The sequence below is a fragment of the Aquarana catesbeiana genome, linkage group LG03 (assembly GCF_042186555.1).
Source record: "Aquarana catesbeiana isolate 2022-GZ linkage group LG03, ASM4218655v1, whole genome shotgun sequence".
NCBI classification, from domain to species: domain Eukaryota; kingdom Metazoa; phylum Chordata; class Amphibia; order Anura; family Ranidae; genus Aquarana; species Aquarana catesbeiana.
Genome location: NC_133326.1, coordinates 238,055,281 through 238,069,890, shown reverse-complemented (window position 1 = coordinate 238,069,890; position 14,610 = coordinate 238,055,281). Strand labels below are relative to the sequence as shown.

Sequence of the window (14,610 nt, the reverse complement as noted above, 5' to 3'; positions counted from 1 at the left end):
GTATCTGTGAAGGTACATTGGAGGAGCCAAGGCCAAACATTAGACACTGTTCAGGGGTTAGCAGTAAGTGACTGACTTACTACTGATCCCTGACCTGTGTCATTTACTACTGACCCAAGACTTTTGCTTCACATACTGCTCTGAACTCTGCATCACTTACCTCTGATCGCTGAGTCATTATTGACCACTAAACTCTGCATCACTTACTACTGACCCCAGAACTCTGCATCACTTACTACTGACCTCTGACCTCTACATCACATACTACTGATCACTGAGTTCTACATCACTTACTACTGACCCCTGAACTCTGCGTCACTTACTACTGATCCTTGAACTCTGTGTCACCTACAACTGATGTCTAAACTCGGCATCACTTTCTACTGACTCCTGAACTCTGTCATTAATTCATGAACCCCTGAACTCCGCATCATATACTAATGACCCCTGAAATCTGTGGTACTCCTGACCGCCGAACTCTGCATCACTTACTCCTGATCCCTGAACTCCACATTAAATACTCTGGACCCATGAATTCTGCATTACTTACTACTGACCTCTAAACTTTGCATCATTTACCACAGACCTCTGTGTCACTACTGACCTCTGAGTCATTTCTACAGAGTTCAGGGGTCAAAATGAAGTGATGAAAAGTTCAGGAGTCAGAGATCAGTAGTGACACAGAATACAGAGTGCAGTAGTAAGTGACCCTCTGTGTCACAGTATAAACTAGGGCTGCAACTAACGATTATTTTCATAATGGCCGATTATAGTTTTGATTAATCGATTAATCGTGTAATAGCCTTTAAAAAGTGTAGTGTATAATTTAGTTAATATGTAAAGTTTAAAAAAAGGCAATTTATTCTTAAATATCTCTATGCAGTGGTAAATATAAATAACCAACTATATGGTTAGAGAGCAAAATCTCTAATCCACTCTGAGAAAAAACAGACAGAAGAGATATACTCTATATACTATTAGAAGAGATATACTCTATATACTATTAGAAGAGATATACTGTATATACTATTAGAGGTTGAATCTGGTTGAATCAGACTCAGAGATCTTTTTTTAAAGAAAAAAAAAGTTAGACTGTTTTGCAGATTTTCAAATAGAACTGTAATATATTATATGCTGGCCATACAAAAACAATGTCTTCCATCAAACAAAAAAAATGTAATTTTAAGAACATTCGTTTGATTTTCGAATCATTAGTGGGATCAAATCGATGTTTGTTTTCAACCACAGTGACAGGAAAGTTTAGAAATAGAAAACTTCTTGGTGGAAGGAATTTTCATACAGTGTATGTGGTTCAGAAATGACATTCATTTTAAAACAGAATGTTAAAAGCAAAGTGAAAATTTCAAACAACATTCTTTCATTCAGCGAATGTACAAAGATTTTTCATATGAATATTCTTGTCTGAAAATTGATCTGTGTGGCCAGCATAAGGCCCGGTACACACCTATGCAGTTTGCTTTTGATCTGTTTCTACACTGCTTTTTGGTGTGTGTTAAGTACATTATAGAGTGCCCCAATAGCAAGGTAAAGAAAACTTCTGCCTTTAGAACCTTTAGTTCAGACTAACACACCGCAACAACGATCGCCAAAATGCGTGCCCCCGGGGGTGCGCAGTGGCTTAATATCCTGATCACGTCATATGACGTCCGGTCAGGATATTGAAACCACTTTGCTGCCGTAATTTTGCTATATGGCGGGCGGCAAGTGGTTAATATAATTATGAATAATATTTCAGGCTTTAGAGTGCTACTTTAGGTTTTGTTTGGAAGCTGTTTGTTCTAAGACATTTGAGAAAGTTATATAGTAAAAGTAAAACTTAAATGAGGAACTTATAAATTCAAGTATAGCCTAGCAGTGAGACAACCAGAGGAAGCTGTCTAATGGAAATATTTAGTTTAAGACTATTCTATAAATCATGAATAATTAATTATAATATGTGTATCGTTATGATTGGTTCAAGGAATAAAGGAGGTTTTCTCCTTATAGTAAAGGAAATATGTCATCTGACATGCACTTATCATAATATGCATATGCGTATCTGATTGGTGGGCAGAGATGTTGCCACCCACATGTTTTTTGTATAATTAATATGATGAGCCACACCCAATAAACAAGTCTCTGCTCTTCACGATCCAGTGTGTGTCTCAATAAACAGGGGTTCCAGGGCCCTGAGTCCAGTCACCTTATGAGGGGGAGGCCGACGGTAAGAATTTAAACCCTACACCAGGTAGTGTAACTCCAGCTCTTCTCCCCCTTCTCCTATTCTGTGATCCAGTAGGTGGGGCTATATTACAGCCAATCATAGCCCTATCTACTGGACCAGGGAATAGAAGAAGGGGGAAAAGAGCCAGAGATGCAGTGAGTATTGTGAAGAATCAAGGAAAACAGAGGTAATCCAATCACAGCCAATCATAGGCCTCCCACTCCTTGAGCCAGCCTTTAGCCCCCCTCACCTCCCTAGCATAAACTGTGTTTCTGGTGCAGTTGCCTGTGACAAGTGCAGCTGCAGTGGAGACAAAGAAGGGGAAACGGAACACCATTTCCCCACATTTGATGTGCAATGTGTAAGGGCACAGTGGACCCCACCTCCCTTGGGGCCTGTGTGCATTGCACACATGGAGGATACGCCAATGGAGTCAACCTTACTAATGACAATTGGGAATCCATAAACACTACAGTACATAAATGTTTCTTGAATGTTTATGTGGAAGAAAATGGCTGCAAACTCCGAACAAGATGGTAAAGAGCGCCCTCCTTATTACACAAAATTTGTCCAGTGGTCTCGATGCATTGTTGGCAGTGAGCAATGGATGAGGGAACACTTCCTAGTCAATGTTGGAATTGCTCCTACTCCAATCATACTTGCTAAATGTACACTGAATTATTAAGGCTCTAGATTTCTCTCCCTCTCAATACCTTTTTCACCACACATCATTACCTGGGATACATGTGAAGTTCCTGGCCATGCATAAGGCCAATGAGGCTAGAATATACATTTCCACAGATTAGAGATAAACGGACTAAATGAGCATGGTGGCTGCAATAAAAAAACATTCCAGAGTTCCTAAATTTACTGTCATGAACACAGTAACTGAAATCCAAACCTGAAAAGTCATACATTTTAAACCACACCTTATGCTGCTAAGTGAAACCTGATGGACTTAGGTGGTCCATGGGGACAGGAATCCTAAGAAAAATTGCTTGCCACTTTTTGTTCAGTATCTCCTACTCATTCTTCCCCCTCTCCCCCCCATGCCCCCCAAACAAGTTCCCTCATCAGCTCTGTTCTGAAAGCTATGAGTTGAGTTTAGAATCCTTCCTCCAGAGACGCATGAAAACATACTATTCATATACTGCTCAATTAAAGAATTGGAGCTGATATACTTCTTTATTCCTACCTACTTACGAACCAAATAAAGTGTCAGACAATACTTGGAGGAGGTAGTATAGCTGCCACAAATCTCTTGCCATAAAGGGGGGTACTATTAGAATTATTATTATTATTATACAGGATTTATATAGCGCCAACAGTTAGCGCAGTGCTTTTCAACGTTAGGGCAAACAATACAGTTACAATACAATTCAATATAGGAGTAATGAGAGGGCCCTGCTCGTTAGAGCTTAAAATTATGCTCTTATACCTACAAATAATTTTTCCTTATCTGGTTCTCATTGTTACTTTGCTTGTTCCCTCTATATTTTGCAATTGACTATTCAAGCAAAACATTCAATAAAACTATTATGGCAAAAAAGGGGAGTAGGGAAAAGGGGTTGATTTTAAGGGCTTTTGCACCGTTTCCAGGTAACCTCACTCTTGCATGCCAAAGGCTGAAGGATAAGACTCATCGGACCCCATAGAATAACCTCCTAATATTTGGAGAGGATGTTCCCATACTCTAGGGAGGAGGTGAAGTGAAACCACTTTTAGGTTTTCATTGCTCATCATCATCGTTGAAAATCATCTTCCAGTTATGCATTATGCATTTAGATTTCTGGCTACAAAGCATTAATCCAAAATACAAAGCACTTTAAATAAAAGGTGAAGATTGGTATAGGTGAAAATAAATTTACCCTGATTTTCACTTTATGTTATAATGAAAATTGGCACTACTATTGGTGGCACTTGGAATCACAGTACATTGTTGCAGTATGTTTTTCATGTATTGTAAGAACTGTATGCAATATTTATTTAAATAATTTTTAATGCTTACCTTTGTAATATATTTAATATAGTCTCTTTTTTGACATATGTGCAGGAGCGCTCTAATGGATCTAAAAACATAAAAGGAAAATACTGTTGTTTTAGTAGCAAAATAATAATAAATTGGAAGGATTTCCTCTGTCTTTGCTCCAGGCTCTAAACTTAGATTAGAAACATGTTACCTTCATTAGAAGTTACAATGCATTACTGTTGCATGAGGGTCCAATAGACTTAAGCATTGATTCAATAAGGCATAAGAGTTGTGCCCTGTACACACGATAGGATTTTCCGACAACAAATGTTGGATGTGAGCTTGTTGTCCTAAAGTCCGACCGTGTGTATGCTCCATAGAACATTTGTTGTCGGAATTTCCACCAACAAATGTTTGAGAGCAGGTTCTCAAATTTTCCGACAACAAAACTTGTTGTCGGAAATTCCGAACGTGTGTACACAATTCCGATGCACAAAAGTCCATGCATGCTCGGGATCAAGCAGAAGAGCCGCACTGGCTATTGAACTTCATTTTTCTCGGCTCGTCATTCTTGCCGTTCGGAATTTCCGACAACATTTGTGTGACCATGTGTATGCAAGACAAGTTTGAGCCAACATCCTTTTGAAAAAAATCCACGGTTTTGTTGTCAGAAAATTCTATCGTGTGTACAGGGCATATCTTTGACTTAATTATGTTAATTACATCAAACAACAATATATCCTAAAGAATTAATATTTTTTTTCTTGTGAAGTATTATTTTATAGCTAGACAGCAAACCATACATGTTGTCATCTCTTCCTTCTCTCAAGGATACCTCACTAAATGTACTAATGTCAGTCAAAAAGAAGCCATATATTCCCTCCTGCCAAGGCTGTTGCAGGACCGCAAAGCTTAACCCTTGAAGTACCTCCTTGCCGAAAAGGACAAAGGGAAACATGCCTCATCTAGTTTGATTGTGGCAATGGGCACATGAAATGAAGCATCTTGAGGTCTATTAGAAACAAGCCAGTCACCTGGCTGGACCCCCTATGAATCAGGGACAATGACTCCACCTTGAACTTCTCCTTTTGCTGAAAATTGTCTCAGGTGCGCAAGGTCTAAAACCAGCCTCCACAAGCTGTTCCTCTTCATGACCATATAGAGGGGCATGCTGTGAAACCTCTCGCATTCAGAGACTGGCACAGCAGCACTTTGCGACACCAGTGACTATACATAAAACACTAGTATATGCTTCTGTTACCCCAGAGTGAGGCAAAATCCGTGGAAACGAATCCAAGATGAGGAGGACTTCTGACGGACCATGCATGTCCTGAAAAGACCACTTTGAAGTTCCAATAGTCTGAGGCCCAAACTCAGTAGCTTCTTGGATACCTAAAGTCAAGCTTTTAGCATACTTCTGAGGGGATATCTGGCCTCCTCACCAGCTCTTCCTAAAATTCCGACCTGGTCTGTAAAAATGTGCGACCCTTGCACGCTCTGAACTTTGTTCTCTAGACTGTATCATCTTCCGGCCTAGCAGGCAGCGGTCCTGAGGCAGGACCCCGACTTACCAACTGTGGCCTGGGTTATGGTGCTATCCATCTTGCCAAAAGTTGAAGCTCCGGGGGCGTGTCCAAGATGGCGATGGTACAGGACTCCTAGTCAGGGAGCTCTGCAGCCATCGCGGGGAATTAATCCTTCTAACCCACCCTGTACTTCTCCAAACCCGCCTGAGGTGCTTCCCGCTCCCCCCCCACTGATGCGGACACGGAATCGGCGCTGCCTGGATCAACTCAGCCAGAGAAATAGCCAGAACAACTCAGCCGGAGCGGCCGCACACGTGGAGGCAGTGAGTAATATGGCGACACAGACGGAAGACCCGGACTCTGCTCTCACTGAACAGAGCAATTTCGCGGCTCTGATGCAAGCTATAACGGGATGTCAATCCTCCCTGTCCTCACTTACAACTAAGATCGATACTGTGCAGTTGGACATTGGGCGCATCAGACAAGATTTTGAAAAGGTGAGGAAGCGAGTGACAGAAGTTGAATGTCGGGTGGGGGAGGCTGAAGACATGATCAGGGATCACTCTGCTTCTCTACACACGCTGCAAGTTTGGGTCAAACACCTAGAAACGAGAGCCGAGGATTCTGAAAATTGTAATCTCCGCAATAATTTGAGGATCATAGGACTCCCTGAGGGATCGGAGGGCTCTGATACCACTGCCTACACAGAGAAACTCCTCCGCACGCTGTTCCCTCAGGCAAGCTTCTCACCCCAATTTGTCATTGAGAGGGCCCATCGGATGCCACCAAACCGAGGGCCGCCTGGAACCCCACCTCGCACATTTATATTCCGACTGCTTAACTACAGGGATCGGGATCTGGTATTACGTGAGGCCCGGAAAATGGCTGACATCCGCCATGAGGCAGCCCGTCTGATGTTTTTCTCTGATTTTTCTGTGAACACCCAGAAGCAGAGAAAGTCATTTGACCAGGTGAAGCAGGCCATGAGAGCGCAGGGAATACGCTACAGCATGCTGTTTCCTGCCCGACTCCGTGTGCAAGATGGCGAAAGTGTCCAATTTTTTACGTCCCCAGAGGATGCCTCACGTTGGCTGAACACATTGCCCAGACATTAGGTATGTGGATATCCCTTCTTCATACAAGTTGCTTTATAACCCTAACCTATTGACTGAGCTGGCGGCATGGTGACGTGGAGCTTTTTGCTGATTTGGAATGTCTGTGCATATGTCTCCTGACTTACTCTTCTGCCCTGTTGGCGCTGCAAAGGGGGTAACTCTAATGTTAGACACGGAAACCCTAAAAGGATTGCACCCCTCATCCTGACTACAAACTAGTCTTTGCAAAATGTGCTGGACGTCCACTAATCGGGTTGTGATTACCCCATGTTTGATATGGGACGATAAAGCCTGCCCTAGCTCCTGGACACCTGCATATTTCCCCACTTTGTTTAGGTATAGCGGGGCGGGACTGGATCGATGTAAACACCCGCAAATGAGCCGCTACCACTTGACTACAACGTCACCTGGCTGATCACCCTTTGCCCTGGAGATCGTGGGTAGAAACTACTATTTTGCTCTGGTTGGATGTGCTTCTGGGGGGGAGTGAAATTCTTAATAATTTTGTTTACGTTAAGTCTGAGCCCCTGGCACTGGCCAGGGGAAGTACACATTTATTCCCGCTGACGGCGGCATCTTCCTTAGACTGGAAACTCTGTTCTTTGAGTAGACGTTATCTACTTCTTCACATCTGGTACATGACCCCGTGAGGTCCATGACCTTTTTTAGTTTCAGGGAACAAGCATACCAAGTTTGGGGGGTGTGCGGGGTGGGGGGGTGTTTGTTTGGGGGAAGGGGGTTATACATGTTATACACAGAAATGTCTTATGGTAAGCTACACAGACGTACGATGCTTGATGCCAATATATGTAATGTCTCCAGATGTACTATGGGAGATGGGCCTGAGTTTCCCCTCTAAGGGTCCGGGTGCACCCCTCAATTTACATGATGCCGCAATGTGTTCTGACTCCCTATGGCCCCCATAAAGCTACTTTCTTGGAACGTTCGGGGTATGAATTCCCGCATAAAGCGTTCACTGATCTTTAACTTTCTCAAATCATACTCTCCGGATGTTTGTATATTACAGGAAACCCACCTCACTGGAGGTCGGGTTCTGAGTCTTAAAAAGCCATGGGTGGGCCACTATTATCACGCCACATTCTCCTCATATGCCAGGGGAGTCAGTATACTAATACGTAAGACCTTGCCCTTTACATTGCTGGACCTGCACCTGGACCCCGAGGGTAGATTCATAGTTCTACATGCGGTTATTGCCAATATAAGTATGATAATTGTGGGACTCTATATACCTCCACCAGCATCATTGGCAGTTCTCCACAAGATTACCACTCTCATTGCAGGATACCCCACTGAAAATGTGATCTTGGCGGGGGATTTCAACATGCCACCATGCCCGAACCTAGACAAACTGATGCCTGATCCGGCTACGGAATCCCCATTGTCCAGATGGACCTCTACGTTTGCCCTTACGGATGTCTGGCGTTGGAAAAATCCCCTGCTGAGATCCTACACCTGCCAGTCGGCCTCCTACAGGGCTATGTCCCGTATTGATCTAGTGTTTGCCACCACCGGTGCTCTTAACTTGGTTCATGAAATTACCCACTTGCCTAGAGGTATATCGGATCATTCTCCTCTTTTACTTAGCTTGATTATGAATCCTGTCCCTACTGAATGTCTTTGGCGCCTATCACGTTTTTGGATTTCAGATGATCATATAGAGCAGGATGCTGAAGTTGCAATGAGGGACTTCTGGGTTGACAATCCCCCTGCAACGACACCTGCCTCCGGTTGGGAATCTTTTAAATTTCACGCTCGGGATCATTATCAGACAGCGATTACATGTACCCGGCGTCAGACTGGGGCAGCTCTGCTCCAGGCTGAGCGCAGGGCGGCTGATTTAGAAACTCAATACACTAATACCAGAGATGAGGTGCTCAGAGCGGATTTGCAATGTGCAGTTTCCTGTGCAGTTTCCTGAAGTGGCGCTCCTCAGGGTAGCGGCCACGAAAACACACCTATTACATCAATCACAGCGTATCTTTGAGCAAGGTGAACGGACCGGGAGGCTCCTGGCGTGGCTTTCCAGAGAGCAAACGGTGACTACTACAGTGGCTAATATCAAAGATGGGTCGGGGCGACTGTTATCTAACCCCAGAGATATAAATACCCGTTTTGCCTCATATTATGAGGATCTATATACATCCAAGGTGCGATACTCCAATGCAGATCTCCATGCGTATGTGGAGACTATTACACTGCCCTCCCTGTCGGAGGAGGCCCGTGGGAGACTTGACGCTCCGCTCACCCTCAAAGAACTACAAAGCGCTATTAGCTCCCTACAATCTGGGAAAACTCCGGGGGACGATGGACTTCCAGTGGAATTCTATAAGTCACATATGGAGACTATAGCTGTAAGACTACTGGAGATCCTATCTGCCTCCTTCGAATTAAATTCTTTGCCCCCCTCTATGTCCAGAGCTGTGATAGTCATGATACCCAAGCCTGGCAAGGACCCTGAGCTCTGCTCCTCGTACAGGCCTATTTCCCTGTTAAACATCAACGCAAAAATACTAGCAAAGGTTTTGGCCACCAGACTCAACACGGTTATCTTATCACTAATCCATGGAGACCAAACTGGCTTTATGCCGGGCAAAGGAACAGACATTAACTTGTGAAGACTCTATACTATCTTGGCAGGCCCAACTTCTGGGGGGGGGGGCTGGTGTGGTGGCTTCCCTGGATGCAGAGAAAGCCTTTGACTCAGTGGAGTGGGAATACTTATGGCTAATCCTACACAAGTTCGGGATAGGACCCAAATTCATACAATGGATCCGGCTGTTGTACTCCGGTCCATCGGCTAGGGTTCGTACGGGTAGGGTTCTGTCGGCTTCTATTCCCCTCCACCGAGGCACTAGGCAGGGGTGTCCGCTATCGCCGGCCCTCTTTGCTCTTGCGATCGAGCCGCTAGCGGAACTCCTTAGGACATCACACGAGGTGGGGGGCATCTCGTTCCCGCCCCTGGTAGAAAAGATTTTCCTCTACGCGGATGATATGCTATTGTATCTTCGTGACTCCCAGCAATCGCTTAGAGCAGCCTTATCCATTATTGACAGATTTGGTGCTTTCTCGGGGATCAGGGTGAACTGGGAGAAGTCTCTCCTGTTCCCCCTGACAGACACCCAGCCGGTGGCGGACCCACCCCTTCCCCTTAAAAAAGTTTCTAAATTTAAATATCTAGGCATTCAGATCCAGTCTAACCTGCAAAGCTACCTAGTTGATAATGTCTTTCCCATCCTAAATCAGCTTATTCAATGTTGTGCGGTGTGGAAAAAATTGCCATTAACCCCGGTGGGGAGGGTGAATTTGCTCAAGATGTCCTTTCTCCCAAAATTTTTATATGTTTTTCGCCATACCCCGGTTCCCATTCCAAACTCATTCTTCCTCAAATTAGATCAAGCCATCACCTCCTTTGTATGGGCTGGGACAACACCCAGGGCAGCCAAACAAACATTGCAGTTATCGCTTACAGAGGGAGGCTTATCCCTGCCAAATTTCAAAAAATATTACTGGGCGGCGCTACTGGTCACCGTGCGTTGGTGGTTTGCTCAAGACCAAAGTAACCCGGCGGTCAATCTGGAGGCTGCGATTTTAGGCTCATATTCTGAACTTAGTAATCTGGTCTATAGAGGCCCGAGATACAGCCCTCAGGTTACTACGCCCATGAAAACGACAGTAAGGGTGTGGCAGCAGGTCTCCTCATATCTTACCAGTGGCAGTACTGTCTCCCCACATACCCCGCTATGGGGCAACCTAATGTTATCACACCTCCAATCTGTTCTGGACCCCCAGGTTTGGGCCAGACACGAGGTTCGAACATTGCGACACATATTTAAGGAGGGTCGGCTTCTCACCTTTGCGGAACTGAGGGCTAGATATAACCTACCCCCGTGGATGTTCTTCCGCTTTATGCAATTACGACATGCGGTTAATGCGCAGTTTCCGCGTGGGGTGGAGTTGTCTACCCACTCAGTTGAGTCCCTACTGTTGACCGATCACCTAGACCGAACACTGTCTTCTATATACCTCAGACTCACATGCAAAGATACCTCCAAAATGCTCCCCCTTTTTTATAAATGGCAGTCGGACATCCCGGCTCTGACCGAAGAGGACTGGTCAGAAGGCCTACAACAGTGCATCCCGTTTATGATCTCAGCAAGGGATAGATTTGTGCAACTGAAGTTCCTTCATAGGGTATACTATACCCCACAACGATTATCTGGGATCTACCCAGGACTTAATGATAGGTGTCCTAAATGCAGACAGTCGGTGGGGACCTTCTTTCATGTAGTATGGTCGTGTCCGGTTCTCCAGAGCTACTGGCATGACATAGTGACAGATATAAATGGAGTAACAGTAACGGGATTACAATTAAAAGTTGACCCGATGGTGTTCCTCTTGGGCATCACAGATAATCTGAATGCAGCCAAACATACCAAACTGTTTGTGTTTTATGCGGCTTACTATGCCAGGAAAATGATTTTGCTGCGCTGGAAGTTATCGGAACCCCCCACTGTTGGGGCATGGAGGATACAAATAAATACAGTACTCCCGATATATAAGCTTACGTATATGGGCAGGAACTGTCCAAAGAAATTCGACAAAATTTGGGCGACCTGGGTTGAAGCTCGACAACTGGTGGTGTAGGTTCACTGGTGGCTCGGATCCTGGGAGGCTGACTGGCTGGAAATGGGTTGTGAAACACTGCCCCTAATTTACAAAGGGAGATTATATGATCCTACTCGCCCCTACCTTCTCCCTCCTCTCTCCTTCCACAGTGCAGACATTCCTTAACAGACACTGGTCTGTTTGTGTGGAGGCTCCTCTTGATATCCTACTCCTTTCGTTCCCTATTTTCTTCTCTTAATCCTTCCTCTGTCCCTGCAGATGATTTCTTCTACATCTTCCTCAACCCTTTAAACCTTCCTTCTCTTCCGAACTTTCCATCCTAGTCCCCCCCCCCCTCCCCCTCTTCCTAACGAGATACTCCTGGGACAAATGAAATTCTACGGGATTAGACTTAATATATGCAATGATATAACACATAAGAGGATGATGTTAAAATCAAAGCAGCTGAGAATGAGACTCACTTTGGTGTTTCTAGCAAAGTCTACTACCAAATAATATAAATAGATAGATCTAGGCCCTGCTCGAAATACGTGTGTGTTGCTTTTTGTATTATATTGAAATGTGGCAACTGATTGCAATTGCTCATGTAAATTTGTTATGATCTTCAAACTCAAATGTAATATGCAGATTATTCAATAAACATTTTCTGTGTTAAAAAAAAAAAAGTTGAAGCTCCCTCAAAGGGATGTTACACTATGCCTGTTAGAGGCGGGATCAGCCAGCCCAGGCCCCAGCCAAAGCACTTACTTTACCGTAACTGACGAGAGCATAACCTGCGCCACTATGCGGATGATGTCAATTGGAGCCTCACCCTGGAAACCGACACCAGCTTCGGCTCCTAAGCGACAGAGTTTCTGAAAACGCTCTAGAACACTGCGTCCTCCCACATTCTCCATCCACATTTTCATAATTTTAAACATGGCCACAAGAGCCCAGGCCAACTTTCAGGCTATTCACTGCATCTTCCAAGCAAGAGGGACATGCTTGCTAGAGAGGCAGCCTTTAGATACTTCACATCCTAATCCCTGAATGGATAGAGTTTGGCCATCTTGCTCAGAATGGAGGTATATATTGCAATCTTGCTCCACTCATCCAAAATGATGTCCCTTAGTTCCATTAAGAATGGGAAATTAGAACGAGCTCTCTAAAGGTGCTTACAGAACTTCCTCTTGCTTTGCAGGAGACTCTACAGGTTCTATTCATGTAAATGTACCTATCATTGGCTTGACCATAGGCGTTACAAGGGCAAAGTGACTCATCTCTCCCTGCCTCACTGTCTGAGGTCTTCATAGATGGATGGCTTGGTTGGGACAGTTCCATTTCTTCCTGGTCATCCTAGTACGAGAACAAACCAAAAAGAGAATGTGCCCCAAGGGGGATAATATGGGCAGTGTGTCACCGGGAAATGGATAGGTGGTGCAAATGTCAAATACACAAATGTTGTTAAAAATTAATAACAAAAGTTTATTAAATACAAAGTATACACAAAATATCTATAATATAAAATCACATGAGTAGAAGAGACAATGAGCAATAGTAGTCAAACTACTGAGGTGCTTTAGTATGTCATCCCAGCAAATTCAAGGATGACTCGCTGGGGTGAGAATACGGCAGCACCTGATACTCTACATGTTTCGGAATATAGAGAGACTCTGTTCCCTCTATACAGTGTATTTCCTTCTTCAGGAGTTTCGGGGGAGCAGTTTTGATATTTTTCTAGAAAAAAGAGAAGGGGATATATATATGTACAGGTCTAAATCAGTCAATGTATTTAGCACCAACATAGGGTATAATACCATTATGTCTAAAAGTGTGAGAGACTGTTATATTACAGACAAGGCATGAGGACAGAACAAGATCTCAGACTGAGCAAGCATATCTGTATAAATGTACTCACAGAGCATACGACTCTTCAGCATATATACTGTACACAAGTATACCAAGAGAAGGACTCCCACTTCCTAAAGTCCAGAGGATTACATCAATTGGTAAAAAATCCAGGTACTAGATATGGTTTGAGGGATGAAACCAGGGAAGGAGAGTATGGAGGGCTTTGCAGATTCTGACCCTGGCACCAATCCCAGCTGAGACGGCAAACCAGGGTTCACAAGAGCCACCACTGCTGGGCGGACTGTACACCCATCTACAAAGTCAGAGACAAAAAAGGGAGGGGGTTTTAAAAAGTGTACATCTCTTATTAGAGACATTGAGCTAGTGGAATTTTGTATGCAAGGAGATTTTGCCTTACAGATCTGTGTCATCACACAACAAAGTGTGTGACAAACTGAAGCATGTGCATGACAGACACAGCTGGGATTAACATACCTGGTCTCTGATGTTTACAGTGTGAGCATATCCTGCAAGGAAAGCACGCTCCTCTTGGCTGTGTAGCAGAGGAGAGTGTGTATCAGGCTAGTACTAAGTACTCTGTCTAATGTGGGGAGTGGAGCTTACAGGCCAATCACTGGTTTGCAGGGCGGGGTGAGCTCGAATAGCAGTGATGCAACTGGTTGCCGAACAGACCGGGGCGTGTTTGTCAGAAAAGACATCAGCTGTGTGCACATATAAACCTAAAAGACGCCAGGAAGGTGATCACCCCATAGGCAATGACATGAAAAAAACATTTTCTAAATCACAACCTCGGACCCTCCAAGGAGGTGACCAAAATCCCATGACGAATCTGCCACCATCTGCTAATGATTCTAGTATACCTCTCCCAGTGGAAATTCCCGCATCAACATCCTCAGGTAGGATCCCATCAATATTTTTCCCAAAAAACCAGGGCAACCCCCAAATACCTCTGAACCCATGACCACTGTAGCTGCACCACTGACTTTGGACGTGGTGAACTTATCTTCACATACTCCTACTCCGGAAGAAATTTCAGTGCTTTCAAAAGGTCTCACTTTCTGCCCCAACAAACTAGACAAATTTACAGTCATTAAAGATCTACATTTATATACGCGTAAATTATTGTTAAAAAACATGTTCGACAAGCATAAACATGACTATGAAGGCTGCCGCACCTTTAGTGAGCAAAAAGCCCTCGACAATCTCAAATCCTTATTACAAGAAAGTGAGACCCCAGACCTAATAGACACCTTAGATTTGGAAGCTGACTTGGAAGAA

The 14,610-nt window shown here is 44.2% G+C and overlaps 1 protein-coding gene across 2 annotated transcripts in view; it reads right to left on the bottom strand.

The window, feature by feature from the left end:
* The window catches only part of LOC141131986 (uncharacterized), a 181,709-nt gene that overhangs the window by 62,076 nt on the left and 105,023 nt on the right, over positions 1-14,610 (bottom strand). For both annotated transcript variants that reach the window (XM_073619889.1, XM_073619890.1), the window contains exon 10: positions 4,233-4,293. In XM_073619889.1, the coding sequence (XP_073475990.1) occupies positions 4,233-4,293 (61 nt within the window). The remainder of the gene's footprint in view (positions 1-4,232; positions 4,294-14,610) is intronic.